The sequence below is a fragment of the Phalacrocorax carbo genome, chromosome 5 (genome assembly GCF_963921805.1).
Source record: "Phalacrocorax carbo chromosome 5, bPhaCar2.1, whole genome shotgun sequence".
Lineage (NCBI taxonomy): Eukaryota > Metazoa > Chordata > Aves > Suliformes > Phalacrocoracidae > Phalacrocorax > Phalacrocorax carbo.
This window is the reverse complement of record NC_087517.1, coordinates 20,179,618-20,199,307: the sequence shown is the minus strand read 5'-3', so window position 1 is coordinate 20,199,307 and position 19,690 is coordinate 20,179,618. Positions and strand designations below refer to the sequence as shown.

The window sequence follows — 19,690 nt, the reverse complement described above, 5'->3', positions numbered from 1 at the left end:
AGAATTAAAAAAAAAAAAATTCAAGAAAACTAAACACCCTTTGAAAAGGGAGACGAACTGTAGACAAATGCATGCTGCAAATTTTAATCCTTTTGGTTTTTTAATCCAGTGTCTGCAAATTAGGTTTTGTCCGCAAGCTTGTTTGTGTCCTCACGGAGTGGAGATACATTATCAATACAGCGTTCCTGGATCCACAGTAGCTAACGTTAGTGTCAGCTCTTACTGGCAAGAAGCCAGAAAGAGAGAAACATTTCATTTATTATCATTGACAAATATATAGGACCAACAAAAAAGATCCTCTCAGATCTAAATTCCAATTTTTAAAATTAAAGTTACTATAATCACATAATTCAGACTGATATTTTAATTAGCATTAGGTAGTTCATACATAATATGTATGTTTGCATGAATGATGTTAAACAGAAGAATGTGCTTCATTTTGATGAACTTGGAAGATAATGCTTTGAGCAAGATGATCAAGACAGATTTCATGTGCTCAGTTGGATTCTCACAGCTAAGTGGAAATCCCACATCATACTCTTAATTCATTGTGAACAGATAATCTTTTCATGTCTCTGACAAGGAATATTTTAATTCATTGTCTCCTTTCAACTGATGGATCCTACCAGTGACAAACTCATATAAAAATATTCAGAATCTGCGTTCACCGTATGTTACTTCATTATACTACTAGCATTAGCACATGGCGGAATTGTGGCTTTTACTGAACAATTTTTTTTGCAACATATCAAGGCAAAAACATTGCACTGGCTATAAAAAGAAAAAGGTGGTAACACTTTTGCTGATATTTACACATTTGTCCAGCCCACCACGAGAGACCTATTAGTAGAAAGAGTACTAATACCATGTCAAAACTTGGCACGTAGAAAAACTGAGAGTCTGGGTGATGTATGTATTGTCTTAGTGTTTCTTTGGACTGACCTCTGACGGTTGGGTCTGAAACAATAATGAGTATTACCACCCAAGTATTAGTGAGTCGTCCTCTGTACCAACATTGTTCAAGAAGTTCTCGTGTACTCAGTCATGATATTTTTTTAGACATTCGTTGTGTCTGATATCTTGAGCTAGAAATCAGATGCCTAATGTCTAATGAACAACAGTAGTAGTTAGATGCCTTCTTTTAAGTACGAGCCTTTGCTGGCACTTATAAAATACGTCCTCGAATGTAGTTAGTTCCGGTTCAATTAAACAGTACTAAGTTCAACAGCAGGTGCTTCTACAGTTAGATTGTTAACATGGCTTACCCATCCAAATTTCCTTCAACCCTTTGACATTTCTTCTCAACACACAGTAAGATAAAATTTAGATAATCAAGTGTCCTTACCATCAGGATCAGTTTCAGCAATTTGAGCTCCTGTAAGGAAAATGTTCTCAATTGTGTAACAAACACTGTCCTAGCCTGTCTCCCTGCATCACTAGAAAGCATTCAGCTCTACTAATGCCTTATGTTGAAGAGAAGAAGTGTTTGTTCTTAAAATCAATATATGTAACACACAGCCTGGCTGCCCAAATAAAATATAAGGCACCATAAACCCTTCATTTTATTATGTATCAGTACATTTAATCTAAGGGGTCATTGACCTATTTCCTTTAGAAATAAATTACAGTGCTCACGGAAAATGACACTGAGCTCAAATCCTTTCGGTGCGTTTGAAGGCCTGGATGAAATGGATCTGCAGGAACAGAGAAACCTTTCACTTATTTCACATGGGCCATCAAGTAATCATTAGATTGTAAGAAAGAGGTGTTTCTACCATCCTGGCCAGATGTAAACCAATGAACTAGGAGTGAATATGCCAATTTTCCATTACTATTCTCCTGAGCTATGTGACCACCCTGTTAGTAGATAAAACTGTTAGGGACCTGATGAAATTAATTTCATTCTCATGCTTTCCAATAGTCCTTTTCCTGAGAAGCCTTTGTAGGCTGAAAAACTCATCTAAAATTTCACTTGGAGTACGATCCAATAGCAAAGTAGAATCAGAGCTAGTGTTTGCATCCAGCTTTCAGCTGCCACTCTTAATTTTCTTACTTTTATCATCTCTGTGATACAGCCAAACACTACCACAGAGTAACTTCACCTAGAAATAAAGTGATAAAGATTGACTTTGTGCTTAGGTATGCCTCATATATAAACAGCATATATACCTATATAGAAAAAAGAAAATAGACTATGCTTTTGCTAACCTTATTAGTTAGAAAGTATTACCTTCTTCATCGCCATCTTGAATTTAGAACAGATATGGGTCATGGAAATGTAATTTTAGAGAGCACTAAGGTTATGGAGATCTCTAAGGTTATGCAGCCTCCTGAGCCCCACACCTCAAAAATAGTTACAAGATTCATATGTGTGGCTTCAGCTTTGTAATCTGTGAATACACAACCACCAATCACCCCTTCTGAGCATGACATCAGTGATGACATCTCTAGCTAGATACCAAAGCTTGCTTTTCAGTGAGATGCGTTTCTAACTTTAGACTCTAGCAAGTTCTCAAAAATATGACATATTTCAAACGTATGCAGAATGAATACAGAAATATGGAGTGCGTATAGAGAAGGGACATAACCATAAAGGAAAAAGCTTAAACTTTGTGTCATTACTTTGGATGCTGTAAACTGTACCCAATTTAGGGGGCTTATGGCCCCAAAACTGCACTTCCCCCCAAATAGACCATTATGTCATTTTGTTCTTATTTGTTATTCTAATACCTTCTTGTCCAGACTTAGAAAATACACATCAGCTTCCTATAGTGGATACGTTGACCACAGTCTCCCACTCATGCTCTGTAAATGGCCAACCAAACAGGTTGCAGATGCTTTGATGGTGCTTTGGCTTGATCAGGAAGTTTGACCATGGCCAAGGATTTGCTTAAAGTCAAGTATAAAACAGTAATATGTGTTCACCCAAATCAGTAAGAGATTAGTATTATTCCAAACTGGAAAGTAGTAGAGTCTCATAATCAGATAGATTAATTGGGCTTCAGATGAGTGACATTTGTCCTGTCATACTATAGCAGACTACAGTACCAAAGAAACATTTATTTTTGAAAATCAGAAGATCTAGTACTTTTTACAGTTCACTTTCACATTTTTACTTCCGTGATAAGTATCATAAAGGATCACCTCAGCTGAAAAGACTGGATGTCCCCTTGATACACTGATAGACAGAATGGCTTGACTTTGCACTCACTCCAGTGGGCTCATGAGAACATTGCTCACAAGTATGCCTCTCATTACATTAGGGAGTATCTCATCCGTTTCTAGTTTTAAAGCATATTAATATGAAGCGATCAGGAGCCACATTCTGTCCTTATTTACAGTCTGCAACTCCTCTTGGTGCTAGGTTCATATTAAAGCCATGGTGACCTCCATTTCTCTTGTTAAGGTGAATCAAACATTTTTAGTGAGTCTCATAATGCCGCATGCTAATCCCTCTATGGAAGCTTCTCTGGAGACATTTTAAATGTGTTTGTTTATTAAGAAGACCATATTTATATCTTCAGGGAAGCCTGTATATAAAAGGGAAAAACCTTGTAGGGCAGATGTTGCAGTTGGCTAAAAGATTGAAACTGAGCTTTGTTTTATGCAAACTAGAGCATGAACATTTATCATGTAACTCAGATCTTTTAAAGGAGCAGGATGAAAGAATAAAAGGATAAAATTTGAACACCTCTTCATGGCCCAGTACTGCATTATGGAAGTGTTGAGAATGTATCAATTGACTAATTCCCAATACACTTTATTATTGCTGGTCAATAATAGCTTTTAAAAGCTTCTCCAAGAGCTGGTTCAGCAAACTATATTTAAGCTTGTTATTTAATAACACACACCAACATTTGACCTACATTAAACGTAATGAAACTGTACTTTGTCCAGTATAACTAGACTAATCAATCACATTCATTCAGCTAGTGTGGCCTGCAGGACAGTGGTGACTCCGCTGTTGGGACTTAATGTACACATGGATAAAATGCAAAATGCTAGCATGTCACTAATGTGTTCTGAGGATAAACTAATATTATATCCCGTGTTGTGTGAAAGACTTTTGGAACCTCCACTCTTAGAAGAGGTAATGACCCATTAAGCTCCAAAGCCCTGGGAAAGAAATTGAATACCTTGTTATAGTTCAACATGACAAGACACCCAAGGTAACTTTCTGAATTTCATCTATCATTTTCCAGATATGCTGGACACACCTATTTGTAATGGCTACAAAACAAACAGCTTTCCTACATTTGTGGTCTGGAACATCCAAATGGCCTGTCACTGCATGTTTAGACTCAAGTTCTGAGATCTTCTGTTATCTTGTGGAAACTATTTTGGGGTGGGGGGAAGAATGAAGACAAAAGAAGTAGAAGTGTTTGCCACAAAATTGACCCCATAGACAACATCAGCAAGATTTTGCAGAGTTGCAGCCACCCAGCTTTCACTTCAGTGAAAGGAAAATGAAAATAAAACACAGGGTTCTCTGAATTTACAAGATCTGAGAAAATAAGGCCCACACAGCTACCACTAGCCCAGGGTGAATTTCATGTTTACCCAGTGGAGGAAAACTGTTAAACATTAACACCAATCAGCATAATATATTGATCACTGTAAACTATATATCTGTAGCTTCATATTTCGGTCAGAAATGTGCCTGTTCTTAGCTTCATATCCCTGTTCCAGGCCTTTTGAAAGGGCCTTTTCTTCATCAGTAAGACAAAGGGAAAGGAGATTGTTTTTATTGTTCTGTCATAATTCGTCACACCCTAGCTGTGTAGGCAGTTGATGCTTTACCTCCTTAGTAATATAAGCAAAGAAAAAAATCTGGTGTTTCTGCTTTTGATTTGCCTGCAGGTGAAATACAAAGGGCCAAACTGACAGTCAACATTTAAGTCATAGTTATATTGCAAGAGTGTTTACAGTGGCAATGACAGCAGTGACTGCCAGCGCTCAAAATCACAGCACTGATGATAACTGAGTAAACAGTTTTTGGAACACTAGGTCATCCAAATGTCATTCTTTGGTATATCAATATATCTCATTATCCCTCATGTACTACTTCAACTAGACATGAATACAACTGTAGAATACATTGTTTTTATATATAAACAATGCAAACAGTTCAGATCATGGGCACACTATTCATTAAGAAAGTTCAAACTCTTCTATCAAAATATCTTGTTGCCTTTCCAGAATGAAAGTCACTTGTGATATTGCTATGATACAGCATGCAACATGATGTTTTTTGTTTCCCCTCTAAATGTCAATGCTGAGTAAGGAAATTAAGTTTGCAATCAGTACGCTTTAGCGTGAAGCTAACTGACAGTTTGGTTTTGTTGGGTGGCATATAGCTAAAATCTTTCAGAGAACTATTTGTTCAGGAGCAGGGTATGCGACACTGACAAAAACTGAAATGATAGCGTTAAGCTTGACAGTCAGGAAGATCTCAGTGAAAGAAAAGAACATTAATATACTCACCACTATGTTATATTTTACAATGTACTAAATAGAAAGATTAATGGCTGGAGATGGACATTCTCAGTATTTATATTCCAATAAAAGGGTCATAATAAAGTCATTTCAGTTTCTAATCAAAAATCCTGAATAATAGCATAGTAACATAGAGGACAGTAAAAATGACTTTTGGTGGCCTGTGACATGATTTTGATGGCATGTATTCAAGTCAGCAATACGCACATCAGAATATCATCACAGTAGGCTCCTTTTAGTATGATTGTTGAACATTTTTAATTATATACCAAACAATGAAATGGGTACTGTGGATGAATGTTGAGGGACAAGGGACAAGTTATGTGACATTGACATATAAGTCTGTACTGCTCTTATATTGGAACTCCTCTAAAGAAGGTCAAGGCTGCCAAGCTCCACCAGTTCAGCAGGTGGCACTCAGAAGCAAATAAGGAAATAAAACAAAGATGCAATCAGAAGGAAGTGTATGAAACAGGGCAAGAAAGCACTATGTTTTCCAAGTTTCTTGACTCTTTTAATTGTGAAACACATCAAAGGATCTTCCACTTCAGAATTATTTCTCTTCTGTGATGATCACCTTTAACCCTATCATTATGAATATCTTGCAGAAAAATTCGCAATACTAAATGAGCATCGCAGAAATTAAATTATTGTACCAGCGTATGCTAGCCATAGGTCTTCAAGCAGACAAAACCTTGGGCTAAAAAGGGAATATACACCACCAATCATAAATTTATTTGGCCTTTGACATATTTTAATGCACAGAGTTGGACAGATGAGGGAGCTGTATTCCATAATTTAAAGCTGGACAGTGCTTTTAACATACAGTTTATATAAGAAGTGTGAAGGACCATTACTCCATAGGAAAAATATTTGTCTGTATTAGGAAGAATCAGGTTGTTCTTTCCAATTTCAGCAACGTATGTACCTTTCTTACATCACCCTTCAGTTCTGCTAGCTGGCACAGGAGTAGAAAAGGGTTGACCTTAGCCAACTGGCCACTATTCCCTGGCTTGTTCCTGAAAGGACACGATGGCATGTGAGACTTGGAACAAAATGCACAGAAGAGCAGGGAGAAGACCTACTCATGCTCTACAAAACACTAATCTAGGTCTTAAAGCCAAACTGTAGTTAGCTGCGGGATGACCACCATAAAGAGCGTTATGAATTCACCTTTGCTTGAGGTAGTGGATACCCCCTAAACTGTCTTCTTACGGGTATATATGTTTGCATATTCGGCCTCCCCCAAAACTCTCTATCTATCAATATCTCAAATTATTTCTTTTTAGGTTCTATCATAAATAACTGCCTCTTCATTAAACAAATTATTACTTCTCACCTGCTCAAATGCTAACACCTGCTGGAAAGCAGCTCTGTGGAAAGGGACCTGGGGGTCCTGGTGGACAGGAAGCTCAGCATGAGCGAACAGTGTGCTGCTGCAGCCAAGAAGGCCAGCAGGATGCTGGGTTGCATCAAAAAGGGCATCGCCAGCAGAGATAAAGGAGTCATTATCCTGCTCTACTCAGTGCTTGTCAGGCCACACTGGGAGTACTGTGCGCAGATCTGGTCCCCGCTGTACAAAAAGGATGCAGACAGGCTGGAAGGGCTCCAGAGAAGGGGTACCAAGATGATCAAAGGAATGGGAAGCCTGCCCAGTCCTAGGCTGGGAGAGCTGGGTTTGTTCAGCCTTGACAGAAAGAGGCTTAGAGGGGATCTCATCACCATGTACCAGTACTTAAGGGATAGCTACAAAGAAGATGGAGGCTCCCTTTTTACACAGAGTCCCATGGAGAGGACAAGGGGGAATGGGGAGATTCCAATTGGACATCAGAGGGAAATTTTCCACATTGAGGACAGTCACCCATTGGAATAATCTCCCCAGGGAAGTGGTTGACTCGGCTACGTTGGACACCTTCAAGACTCGTCTGGACAGGGTGCTGGGCCATCTTGTCTAGACTGTGCTCTTCCTAGAGAGGTTGGACTAGGTGATCCCTGAGGTCCCTTCCAACCTGAGATTCTGTGATTCTGTGATTTTCTTTATAAACAAAATGAAGGCTTTTGCTAAATTGCCAGTGAAAGTGTCTTAAAAACTTATTTAATACTACCTATAGAAAGAGGGTTTGGGTTGATTATAGGTTCACACCACACACAGACACACACACTCCATTTTGAACAGATAACTATGTGCTATATAATTCATATCAGATGCTGGTTTCAGTCCAAGTCAGTATGTTCTTACCCTTCTTTTTACTGAAGGAATAGCAGCTAAGCTGTTGGGGCACTAAAAGCCCCAGCTTCCTCTTAGCTGAAATATTCTTTAGAGGTCTTGTGTTACGCCTAGCAGAAAAATGTATATATCAATGTTGCAGACGCTGACTTTATTCTTTTCTCTGAAACTGTGTTCCTCTGCAATTGTGCTCTAAGACCCATGGTCCTATACAGCTGAGGAGGTTGTCCCCCTTTTCCTTACACTCAGTTTCACATTTTTGTTTTCTTTTAAGACATCTGAAGAGAAAGATGACCTGCTGTCTTGAGCATTTATGAGACTAAGTTGGCATCCATCACAGGAAGCTTTAACCTCAGTATTCCTGGAAGGTAGACAGAAGACAGCTAAGTCTATTTATCCACTGTAATAGGAGTAATATTCAGAACATGCATTGATTTCTTTTTTTTTGTCTCTAATTAAAAAAGCAAAAGAAGAAAACAAATTGTTAATAGTTTAGCTGGGTGATAAATACACTTCTTTATTGGGTTTTTTTTTTCCCTTCCTTTTCATTTGTGTTCAGACTGCAGTTACCATTACTTTGGGAAAAACTTCAAAGTAAAGGGAAAAATCAGATGCTTGCCTCATTATGAGTCATCATAATCCATACTTTTTTTCATCTCAAACATTTTCTATGCACTTATCTTTTTTTCCATTGCATTGAAAAAGAATATCATCATTTTAAATGCAATCTCAAGGGAACCTTAATCCTTGACTGTATTGTGTCTCTGCTTATCAAGACCTTTAAACTTATATGGCTCAAAAAACTCTCAGTGTATACAGAGGGAAAATTAAATAATTAATACAGAATACTTTATACAACACAAAAATTCTCATAATATAGCACCCTGAGTAACTCTCAGAAAATATATCCTTTGCTTTATACTGACTCTCAAACATGTAGGAATGCTATTCTGTCTATGACTGTCTGGACCGATGTATAGTCAAAAATGACCTAAAAATTTCCTTCAAAGATCATGTTCCTGGGTCACTGACAGATTTCAATTTCTTGTCATTCTCAACTCAGAAGTATCCCTGAGTTCAGGTTAAAATCTTACCGATTACAGCAGATGCCATCTGAGTTCCCTACCAGTTTGTTACAGTCAATAGTCTGCTATAGGATTCAGTTCTGTATCTACAGAGTATAGACAGGTTTGCAGTTACACAGCAAACTGCAAACCCCATTTTAAAGCGGCCTTAGGCTGACTGACTCTTCTCCAAATCATCTTATTTACCTTTCTCTGATTCAGTTCAATAATCCAGTATTTTGATTCCAAATAGATGTTGACTTTTCTGTGGTTCTGTTTTATCTTCATTATCATCTCTACTTGCCTTTAAATGTGAATAAATACAACAGAATGTGATTCAGAGGAAAAACATGGATTTTATGAGTTCCCTCTGCAGTCTTTCCCCCATAAAAATATCCTCCTCTTTAAAAGCTTTTCCCAAAACAGCTAAGCTAAATCTTCCAAGCTGCAGATTCTATTTATTAATTCTTGTCTTTTTGGACAGAGACCGGTTTATTCCTTCCTTTGTTCCATCATAGTTCACATATGTAAACAATTGGGTTTCCTGTTAGTTCTCTAGATTAACAAACTCAGTTTGCTATTTCTTCAGAAGTCATGTTTCTCTGTCCCTAATTATGTTTAACCTGTCTTATCTAGACTGTCTTCAACTGATCCACATCTTTCTTGAAGTATCTGAATTTTAACACTGCTTCCCACAGCAGACCCACAGCATTGCAAGAGACACCCTAAAAGCCCTACACAGAGCAGGCAGATTTCCATGTTTTACAGCGATGTCTCTGCTTGTGATGCACTCCTCTGTAGTCGCCCTTTCCTTAGCTGCACATCCCTACCTAGCTATAGACCTTTGTACCTGCCCCCACTGAACTGCACCCTATTTTGTCTGACCATTTTATCTAATTTTGCCAGGATAATTTTAAATTCTAGTCCTGCCATCCTGCAGCCCCTACCAGCTTGGTATCATCTGCAAATTGAAGTGAACTTTTCAAACCATTAATGAATAAATTTGGATAGATTATTCATATATTATTAACCATAAAGAGTTTTAACTTTTGGTCTGACTGGATAAAACAGCGTTATTGCATATAACCAAACTTTTCCCCTGTAATTAATTTGAAAATCAGTGTCATTTTCAATGACCTTGAGATTGTGTGAATTGTAGTGTTCTCTTGCAGTTTAAAGTGCTGCATGTGGACATAATGAGGCCTTTTTTTCCTCCCTTCTCCAGCTAGTATAAGCTTAGGATCAAATGACAGCTTAGCTGAGTTTCCACATAATTAATGAAAGTTTGAGAGATGTAGTAATTTTCCCTCTGTACTATACACTTACATATGCACTTCTGAGTTTATAAATTATACACATACATACTCCTCTCCCTAAGAAAATGCATGTTTTATATAATAATCTGCTCCCAATGACAGCTAAATAATTTGACAAATTTCAAGCATTTTTCAATGTACATTTAATCTTCTGAAGTGTTTCTTGGTTATTTGTGTATTTTAGTTGGGTTTCTTTGTTTAGTTGCTATTTAGTCTTGATGTAAGTGGTTGGTCTCATCAGTCACATGGCATAGCTCTTAGCTGCATGGCTTAATGGCTGCAAATTTGAAAATAGGCAAGTAATGAATAACCAGTAGTGAACACTGATGGATGAAGACCTGCTGAATCATTGCATAAATATTCTGTATTTGAGACAGATATGGGAATTCCTAAGGGCTAGTTATTCCTGAAACACTGCTACCAAAAAAATGTCTTTTGGTGTATAATTAAAAATATTCAAACCCAGAGGTACAATGTCATGACTGAGCCATTCAGCTATTTGGACTTGCAATTCATACTTGCAAACGGTAACCTTCAACCAGCTTCCCTAGCTCTAAAACGTATCACCTGTGCTATTAAAAAGTTTAATATACTAAAAGTATTGTAGCTGCTTTAGTAAATTAACAAGTTAATTTTTTAAAAATTATAATAAGATTCATCAATAAAAGTGTAATTAATCTGAAGCATACTACATCCAGCCTTGGGTTCCTGATGGAAGTTCAAATACTACTCTAGCTATCACAACCAAAATCTGGCTAAGTTTAGACGTTTCAAAGGTTAACATGGGCATTTACTACCTAGCTATCCAAATCATACCTTATTAGGAACAAGGAGCCAGTATGAAAAAACCATCAAGGTGAAGTCTCCCAGGGAGGCCTAAATTGCAAGTATACTTTTCCCATTACTCATAGGAGATAAGGTTAAAGAGAATATTCTAGCATTCCAGACAAGTATAATGAAGGATTTCACTTTTTTTTTTCTCCTACACCTTATCTTGCATCTACTCACTTCAGTGAGAGTGGCAAAACTCTTGTTAACTTCTAGAGATAAGGAACAGGACCCCTTTTTTGCAAATGTTGGTTCAACCAACTAGAGGAAAAAAACACAAACTAAAACTCAATGTTCTCTCAGGAACACATTAAATAAATACCAGAACAAGTGATTTTTGGCTGGACATTAAGTTGTAAATTTTGTCCCATGATAAGCTTCTTTATTTTATGCCTTGTACAATACAGGTGAGCTAAACATTTTGTATTTCAATCTTTGCTGGTAGACAGACAATAAGTGACATCTAAGGATGGGGGTGTACTGTGCAAAGCCTCAGAGCTATTTTGGCATTTTCTAGGCTTACCTTCTAGTTTCATACCCAGAAAAAAAACCAAAAGAGAGAGAGAACAGCAAAGTGAAATAATAATCTTTGCTACAACCTTTCTCCAGTGGCTAAGTCAGGCATTCAAAAATTACCCAAAAAAGTCATGGTTCAAAAGGATTTTCAAAGTTCTCAAGTCCAGACCTTGCTGATACAGGTGTCGCTCCATACACTTTAGTTGTTTACTTCATCTTGTTTTAGATTTCTCAAGTAATGGGAATTCCATCTTGCCTAAAGCTGTTATTCTGTGGTCTAGCAGATGTTAAAGAACACTTCTAGCTGTGGGCACTGTTGGAATAAAGTGATAGGAGAAGAACATCCTAGAGCATGACAGCTGAGAAAAAGCAGATTAGAGTGAAGAAGAAAAGTGATAAAACGTACTGAATGTTGGAAACAGAAACAGGTACCAGGAGGAATGAAGATTAGTGAAATTTTCCCATAAACATAATCTGTATAAACTGTAAAATCCCATAAGGGGGAACCTACACATGGGACACAAGAACGCTGTTCTTATCTTATGAAATCTTTGTTAAATATTAAATAATTCAATAGAAATTTCAAGGCATTCATGAATACTGAAGCATATGATTTTTTGCAGAATTGCCTGTCTACTTAGAAACTTTATAGCGAGCTCCAGGCAACACAGTCAGGGGAGGAGGGGTGGCAGGGGGTAAGAAAAAAAAAAATTCACAGTTGCTAATTTCTCTTTGCTCCAGGTATGAACAGTTATCATTGTCCTTTCTGTTATACAACTTCAATCCTTTACAAATTAAGAGATGACCCAATGCAAAGTAGGAATTAATTGTTATTTTCCAGCAAACAGTACTTTGGATTTCCTTATAGGAGGTTGATCATCTGAGAAGTGGAGTGTCTAAAGCTTTCGCTAGATAAAAAAAGCTGTCTCCACAATTTGGTACTTCTTGATATTCAATGCAAACTGCTACATTTTTCTTACAATTTAAGTTTCAGTAATGTGTGAAATCATGTTTCAAATACAAAACAGGCTTCACGACGACATTTTCTCATCAAATACAGCAAGAATGCAACTCTACGCCTGCATGTTAGATTTATGGTATGTATGTTTGTTCTGTTGAAAACAGATCTAAAAACAGTGTTTGTAAGAGGTAGCAATGAGAAATGTAGGTATGTTAATCAAAAGGCAAAAAGAATGCATGCATTTAGCTAAGTAACACATTTTCATGGATAATATATTTCATTATTGTAGTAATATATGCTGAAATGCTGCTTTCACTGCACAGTGTATAAGTTATTACAGAGATATAAGGGCATCCTTAATCCATTTTAACAGGGCTCTGTTGGAGAACTGGATTTGTAAAAAGGAAACTAAGTATTATATCAAGGTACATGACATTCTGAAAGGAGAAGGGCGGGGGGGGGGGAGAAAAAAAAAAACAACCCAAAAAACTGAAGACAGCTGTGGCAGTATAATTTTAGCTACTTTTGGGAATGGACCAGAAGTGAGTTTCAAGTGGGCATATGTGAGTGTCATGGGGCAGAGGGAAGGTTGGCTCAAAGATTAGTCATTAGTCCAAATGGCTTTCAGGAAGCTGGTGATGAAAAAGCTGTGCTTGTCTAACAGTCTGGGTCATTCAGCTTGCTCATGTGACTTAATTATCCAGTGGACAGCAATCCCCAAGAAAAAAAAACTATATTGCTGTCTGTATTAAGAATTTGTAGCTTGCCTCGGAACAAGAACAAAAGATCAATGAATATTATGAACCTCCCCATGCCCTTAAAATTATATGACAAAATTAAAGAAAGGTGATCTGATACTTCTGGGTATATAACACTCATGCATCAATCTTTTTAATGAAGAATGAATGTGTCTGCTGCTGCAATACTGGAAAGGTCTAATACCACATCTCTATCAGCTCCTGGGGGAGGATCACTGCTTTCCTCAGAAAGGAAAGTAAAATCTGAAGTATTACAAAATAACACTGACCTTTTTTCAAAATTAAGGGATACTTTTGTTTATGTTCCTTTCCCTTTTCTCAAACTATCAACACAAACTTAGATTATTTTTAAATAGGGAAGTTCTGTCCATACTTTGAAATAGAGAGATTATTTTCACTTTAAACACTTTATTAGAAAAAAATGGGAACATATGCTGATAACTGTAAATTGGTGTAATTTAGTTTCACTTGGGGACTGAGGTAGAACCAGTTCACGTCAGTTGTCTTCATGCTCTGTGCTTCAGAAAAGCTTGACTTCTGGCACATACAAGAGCTCTAGTTTGTCCAGATTTGGGAGGTATCACAAAATTGAATATTGCAGAATAAACTACAGTAATTTATTATATCCTCAGCACAGATCCCACTAACCTTGGAAGAAGCAAAATATTGTGTGAGATACAGAAGGCACTGAAAACAACTACTGCTGGCTAAATAACGTACTGCAGTTGCAGATGTAAGTTTATAGCACGTGTTCAAACTCATATTTCAAAACTAACTTCAGCACTGTAAAGGCCTGCATTACATTTTCATCCAATAAAAGCTGTTCAGATGCTCACATAAATGAGTACACAGCCAGGCTAGGAAAGGTCAGATGTCGTTAGAGTACAAACCACAAATCTTAGTTTGTTTCAGCAAGATTTGATGTGTTTGACTCAAATATTTGACTGGATCATTAGCATTACTGCAAATACAAGGACAATCCTTTGTGTTTAAATAACCAAGAAAGATGCACAGCCTAGTTTCTTATGTATTTTCCTGATTTATGTTGTTATTCCAGTCTTTCTGGTGCATTTTCTTAAATAACAGGGTAACTTGTTCAGATCTCAAGTCCAAAAACGTACTCCAAGCACTTGAGCACGTAATTTATTTCCTTACATGATAAGGCAATGATACTGTTCCAGTGAAAGCATATATTCTTGCATCTTTGTATGCTTAAAGAATGGAGTGATTTTCCACCGTATTCAACATACAGTTTTTAACCTACAGCCTATACAGAAATGTGAAATGGCAAAATTTTTAAATCAAGCAGAAAACCCCAACAAAATGTAGATAAGAAATACAGAAGTCAAGTCTATTGAGAGTTATATTATTATAGAATACTGAAGTTTTCCACTGAGGGCTTCAAGTACAAATACTAGTGACATGAACACAATTTCTTGCTCTATTTTTGACAAATTATTTTCTTTCTTAAAAAAGAATATTTTGACCATCCTTGCAAGAAGTCCGATGTATAGTGTCATTTTGAACTTGATGTTACCATAGGATTCATTCCAGTTCCCCTAGCAAGGGTACATCCCTCTTAAGAGGATCGCATGATGCTGGAGCACCTTAGTCAAGCAACAACCCATGGTACATTTTACAAAACTTAACTCTTAAGGGCATCAGAAGTACAGAATAGAGTTCATTTTGTAACTCCTGTAAAGACCAGGAATTATGTGCCTTTGTTTTGCTGAACAGAAGGTTATTTGTGGTGAACTTTGAATGAAATGCAAAAGGAGGTATTTAACTTTAGTCAGTGTATATAAAATTTAAAACCACAAATCCCATTCACAAACAAGAAAAGTTTTCTATGGGAGTGATCTCAAATCTTCTGTTTGTAAAGTTACTACAATGGAAACAAATTCAGTAACCATTTATAGAACATCTAACTTCTTGCTCTCCGTACAACCTTCATAAACCTACAAGAACATATTTTGAAGCTCCTTTTCTCCTTGATTTGTACAATCCCACTGATTCCTCCAGAATTAATTTCTAATTTACATGAGGAAAACAAAAATATTAAATCAGAAGAATCACGATCTTCACTGAAGCATTTAAGAATTGTCTGAGAAAGACCGTTGTTGACCATTAGATCCTTTAGGGATCTAACAGGGATTATTTTCAAGTTCCCCTCCCTCCCAGTTCCCTCTTCTCCCATTAGCCAAAAGGCTCACCTTATAGATGGGAAATGTCAGTCCTAATTTCTGCCACGCCTAGTTTAGAAGAAAGCCTTGAATATGGTATTCAATGCTAGTGAATATCTTAACTACTGTTATTAGTAGTTCTGCCATGGGTTTCTCTTGCTTCATTTTGCATCTTACTTGAATCCTTCCCCCACATTTTCTTTCAGAAGCATCAACAGCTTTCCAGCTACTCTCTATAGAAAAGTCCCTCCACAGGGAGCTTTCTGAAATAAGAGTATTGCAGGAGAACTACATTGTTTTCTTCACTGTCGGAACTACATTTTTCCCAAGAACACTTTCACTGGATTTTTTTTCCTCCTGATAATGCATTCTTACCTTGTAACAGCTTTTCTGAGTCTAGATTTTTGTCAGCTTGACCTTTCCAGTATACTGGGCCCAACTGTTTTTGTAATAAATCTCTCTGCTTTTCAAAAGCTTCCTTACTTCCAAGGCCTTTTGCTGGCTCTATTAGAAGTTGCAGAAGGTCAGTCTGAGCCATAGGTTCTCAATACTAAATCATACAATATAAAATAAAACTCAAATATTTTAAAATCAGCACATGTAAGAAAAGTTTACTAACAAGTTCGTTTTCAAATTTCCATGTAACTCTAAAAGTATCAGAATTTGAAAACAATCAAATTATGAGGTTGATCATAAGAGGGAAAATGAAATGTAAGGACAGTTAGTGGTAGCATTGGTAAAAATCACATTTTGCCTACCTGAGTCTACAAGTCCTTTGGGTTCTTATCACCATATATATGCTGATATATCACCAACAGAGCTAGTGGTAAGTGGATTATCTCAGTCTGCAGCTTTTAAACAGTCACTAAGTCACTGTGGATTTACTGAAGTGAATTAGTCTTTTATATACTCACACTGCTTACAGCAGTATTCTAGTTTTTGACACATCTCCTTGTGCAGCACATCTTCTTTACTCCAGGTACTATACTAGAGAATCCTGCTCTACAGCAGAAGACACCTACAAGCGTAGCTTTAGATCCTGAAGTGCAGATACGCTTTCTGCTGGCAAAGTGTGTTACCCTCAAAGTAGTTTTAACCAGTGCCACAGGTAAACAAAAGTTATCACAGCAAAGCTCTTTTCAGCTCCTGTAGGTACAGCTATACTAGGCCTTCTGCCAGTACACAATTATGTAATCGAAAGCTTAACCTAAAATGCTCCTTGAAAAATTTAACACAGGTTTGACCTAAGAAAAGCATCAAGTTCCTGTTCTCAAGAACAGAAGGCACAATGCTTTAAAGTTTCTATAAAAAGGAAGATTAGATTCCAGTAAAGAGAGTCTCAGAATCTCAGCCAGGAGAATTGGCACACAAAGGCCGGTTAAGGAAAAAACATTCTTCGCCGAACTCTTCTGTATAAGTATCACACAATCATTAGAAGGTTACATTACAGTATATTCTCCCAAACAGGCATGAGATGAAGAGACCAATCAGCACAGGCTTGGACCACTTAGCTGCAGTCCGAATGGGGGGGAAAGCAAGCAGGAGACCTAATTCACTGCCTCCAGCACTGGTTTTGCCAGTTCTTGGCGTACAGAGGAGAAATGGGCAGACGACCCTTATTCTTGCTGAGTCTTTAGGGATTAAATTACTAAGGAAATTGTATGACAAGCAAGACAGTACGGATTTGGCCCTTGGCCCTTCCACATAGACTCTGAAACAGAAGAAAAACTTTTCACCTAATTGATTTTCACTTAGCTGGGGACTTGACTTTGCTGCTGGATTAGCTAGGCTGCTTTATTAGCTTCTCTCTGCTAGTTTATGAATGACAGTTTGAAAAATCTACATTGCCAGCATCAGATTAGCATCCACAAGCCTCAGATTTATTTCAAGTTATTTAGATTAACATCCATGTGTCCTAGATGTAGGATTTCAGAATGGCAAACTGATCTAAGCCAGATTTCTCTCTGCCCCCAAATTAAAATGTAGATCTCCCAAAAAACAAAGATAAAAAATGCAGGTCAGAGCAGAGTGTTGGTATGTTAAGAAGCTTGAAAGAATGTAGAATGCATACATTTCCCTAAGGAAACTGCAGAATTAAGAAATGCAGAAAATTAAAATGCTGAAAAATGTATGTAAAGAACACACAAAAGCCATTGAGACTAAGAATAAATCTTAGATGCACTGAAGTTATATTGCATGCACCCAAAAATCAGTCAGAATTGATTCAAAAGAAAGTCTGAAGACTTATGTTTGCAGTGCTTACCACATAGAGTGTAAATATTAAAATCATACTAGTGGGAGTGGAAACAGTGAAAACTCTTAAAACCCAAATGCATACTAGGTGTAGAAGGAAGAGTTGTCCAAAGAGACAAGATAATTAACATGTTGTGAAATTCAGAATAACGGCCTCATAAGGGAGCAGTGCTGACCCAGGGAGAGCTTAATTACAAAGCAAGGGAAAATTAGGACAGCAAGAAAAAATCCCATGGAAATATTAGAGAAAGCAGAGTTGCTTCCTGTAACTGTAATGCTACAGCTGTTCTCTCTTGGATTTTTCTTCTAACCTGTTTTAAAGGTACATTGACAATTTGTTTAGACTCCGAAGTATATTGCCCAAAACAAAGGTAACATAAATCCCAAGCAGTTACTGTTTTGAGAAAATGCTTTATATACTAGAATGGAACCAAGCAAAAATGAATGTCAGTGTTAATTCCTTGTTCATGGGTGCTCAAATTGATTTTGAGTATTTGCAGAGCATAGCTGTTTGAGGGTCCTATCTAATTTAATTGCATTGCCAGTAATGCAGGCTAGATGTATTTAAAATGGTTGTTCACATCTTTTCAAGGTCTGAAAACATTTCAACATGTCCTACAATATTCTATTACTGTCAGAAACATGGTAGGATACAAAGAAATTCAATTTATACACAAAGAATGACAAATGTAATATTTACGATAATTGCCATGTGAGAGTCCAAATATTCAGTAGTATTTAATTGTCTTTCCAATGAGAAATATGTCTACAAATCCAGTTCTAATACTTGCACAAAACATCAGCAGCATTTAGTATTTGTGGATCACAAGATCCACCAGGGTTTCAGTTATACTTTGATAGAAAGCCCATATCATCACCAAAAAAAAGAAAAGATTAAACAGAGCATACACTAAGAGGTAGACATACAAAACCTATCACAAATGCTAGAGTTTAAGAGAAGCAAACATTTAACTGAACAGGCAGAGAGTTCCATGAGAACAACCACTCTGCAGATGGCTGACCGGCTGCAGGTCTGTTTAATTCATGGCATACAGATGTTTAATTACACATTTGTTATGTAGGAGACCGTTGTGCAGCCAGGTGTTCACAGGGTCAGGTAATCAAGCATTGTTTGATTATGAAGAATTCATAAAGTGTCATTATTACGGTGCTGAAGCAAGTACCATTATTCTTATTTCTATTTGTCTGACTAATTGGAGCTCATTTCCCTTGAATTCCCACCATCACAATAAACAAAATTCTCTTGAAACATTGTGGCACAGGCATATTTCACACATTGAGCCTACTATACATTCTTATTACATAATATTTATAGTCACTATGGAGAAGACAGAGGAAGAATGAGAGATCAGTGACATTAAATAGGACCTTTTGCTTCTCTTTGGTTGAGAACTGGGCAGTCACCTTGGTGGAGGTTTTTCTCTAAGTTGCTTAATTCTTCAGGGACAACATATGCAATAGCATTTCACTTCACATCTCAGACTTCCCCTATGAAAGTCAATTGATGAGTCAGGGAAGAAACTAAGGCCCTCACAGTATTTATGGTTTGAGCTTTCCCCTCTTTTCAACATTTAATCTTTCAGTCTTGATGAAAGAGATAAGTATAAGCCCAGAGCACCAAGACAAACATTTTCTGGAGTTTTACAAAAGTGTATCAAAAACTGCCACCCTAAGATTTCATTAGTGGGCTACAAACTCAACACTGAAATGAAATTCACATTACACTTGAATTCTAGACAATAAAATAGACTACTGCAATAAAATATGTTTAACAATAGGTAGCTATAGAAATGTAACACAGCCGATATAATGCTGCCTTATGACTAGGCATTGTATAACTACTACGATGGTAGCACTGGTCCAAAGATCTATCAGCTTTTCAATTGACCTACCTTTTCTTAGGATTCGTCCTTCTGTGAGAGGTTTGTGGATGCTATCTCAAGCAATAGCATTCAGGGTTTTCTCCACACCAAAACTGAAAAAAATAATTAAACATTGTTGAACCTTAACATTAAATATAGACTTTTTCGCTACTCTGGACTTCATTTTCCCATGAAATCTCTCATG

The 19,690-nt window shown here is 37.1% G+C and overlaps 1 protein-coding gene across 1 annotated transcript in view; it reads left to right on the top strand.

Annotated features, from left to right (window-relative positions):
- Positions 1-1,640: 1,640 nt before the first annotated feature.
- Positions 1,641-19,690, top strand: part of LOC104047568 (potassium voltage-gated channel subfamily H member 7) — a 157,683-nt gene continuing 139,633 nt past the window's right edge. Inside the window, exon 1 of the mRNA XM_064453239.1 lies at positions 1,641-1,740. Coding sequence (XP_064309309.1) covers positions 1,641-1,740 — 100 coding nt within the window. The remainder of the gene's footprint in view (positions 1,741-19,690) is intronic.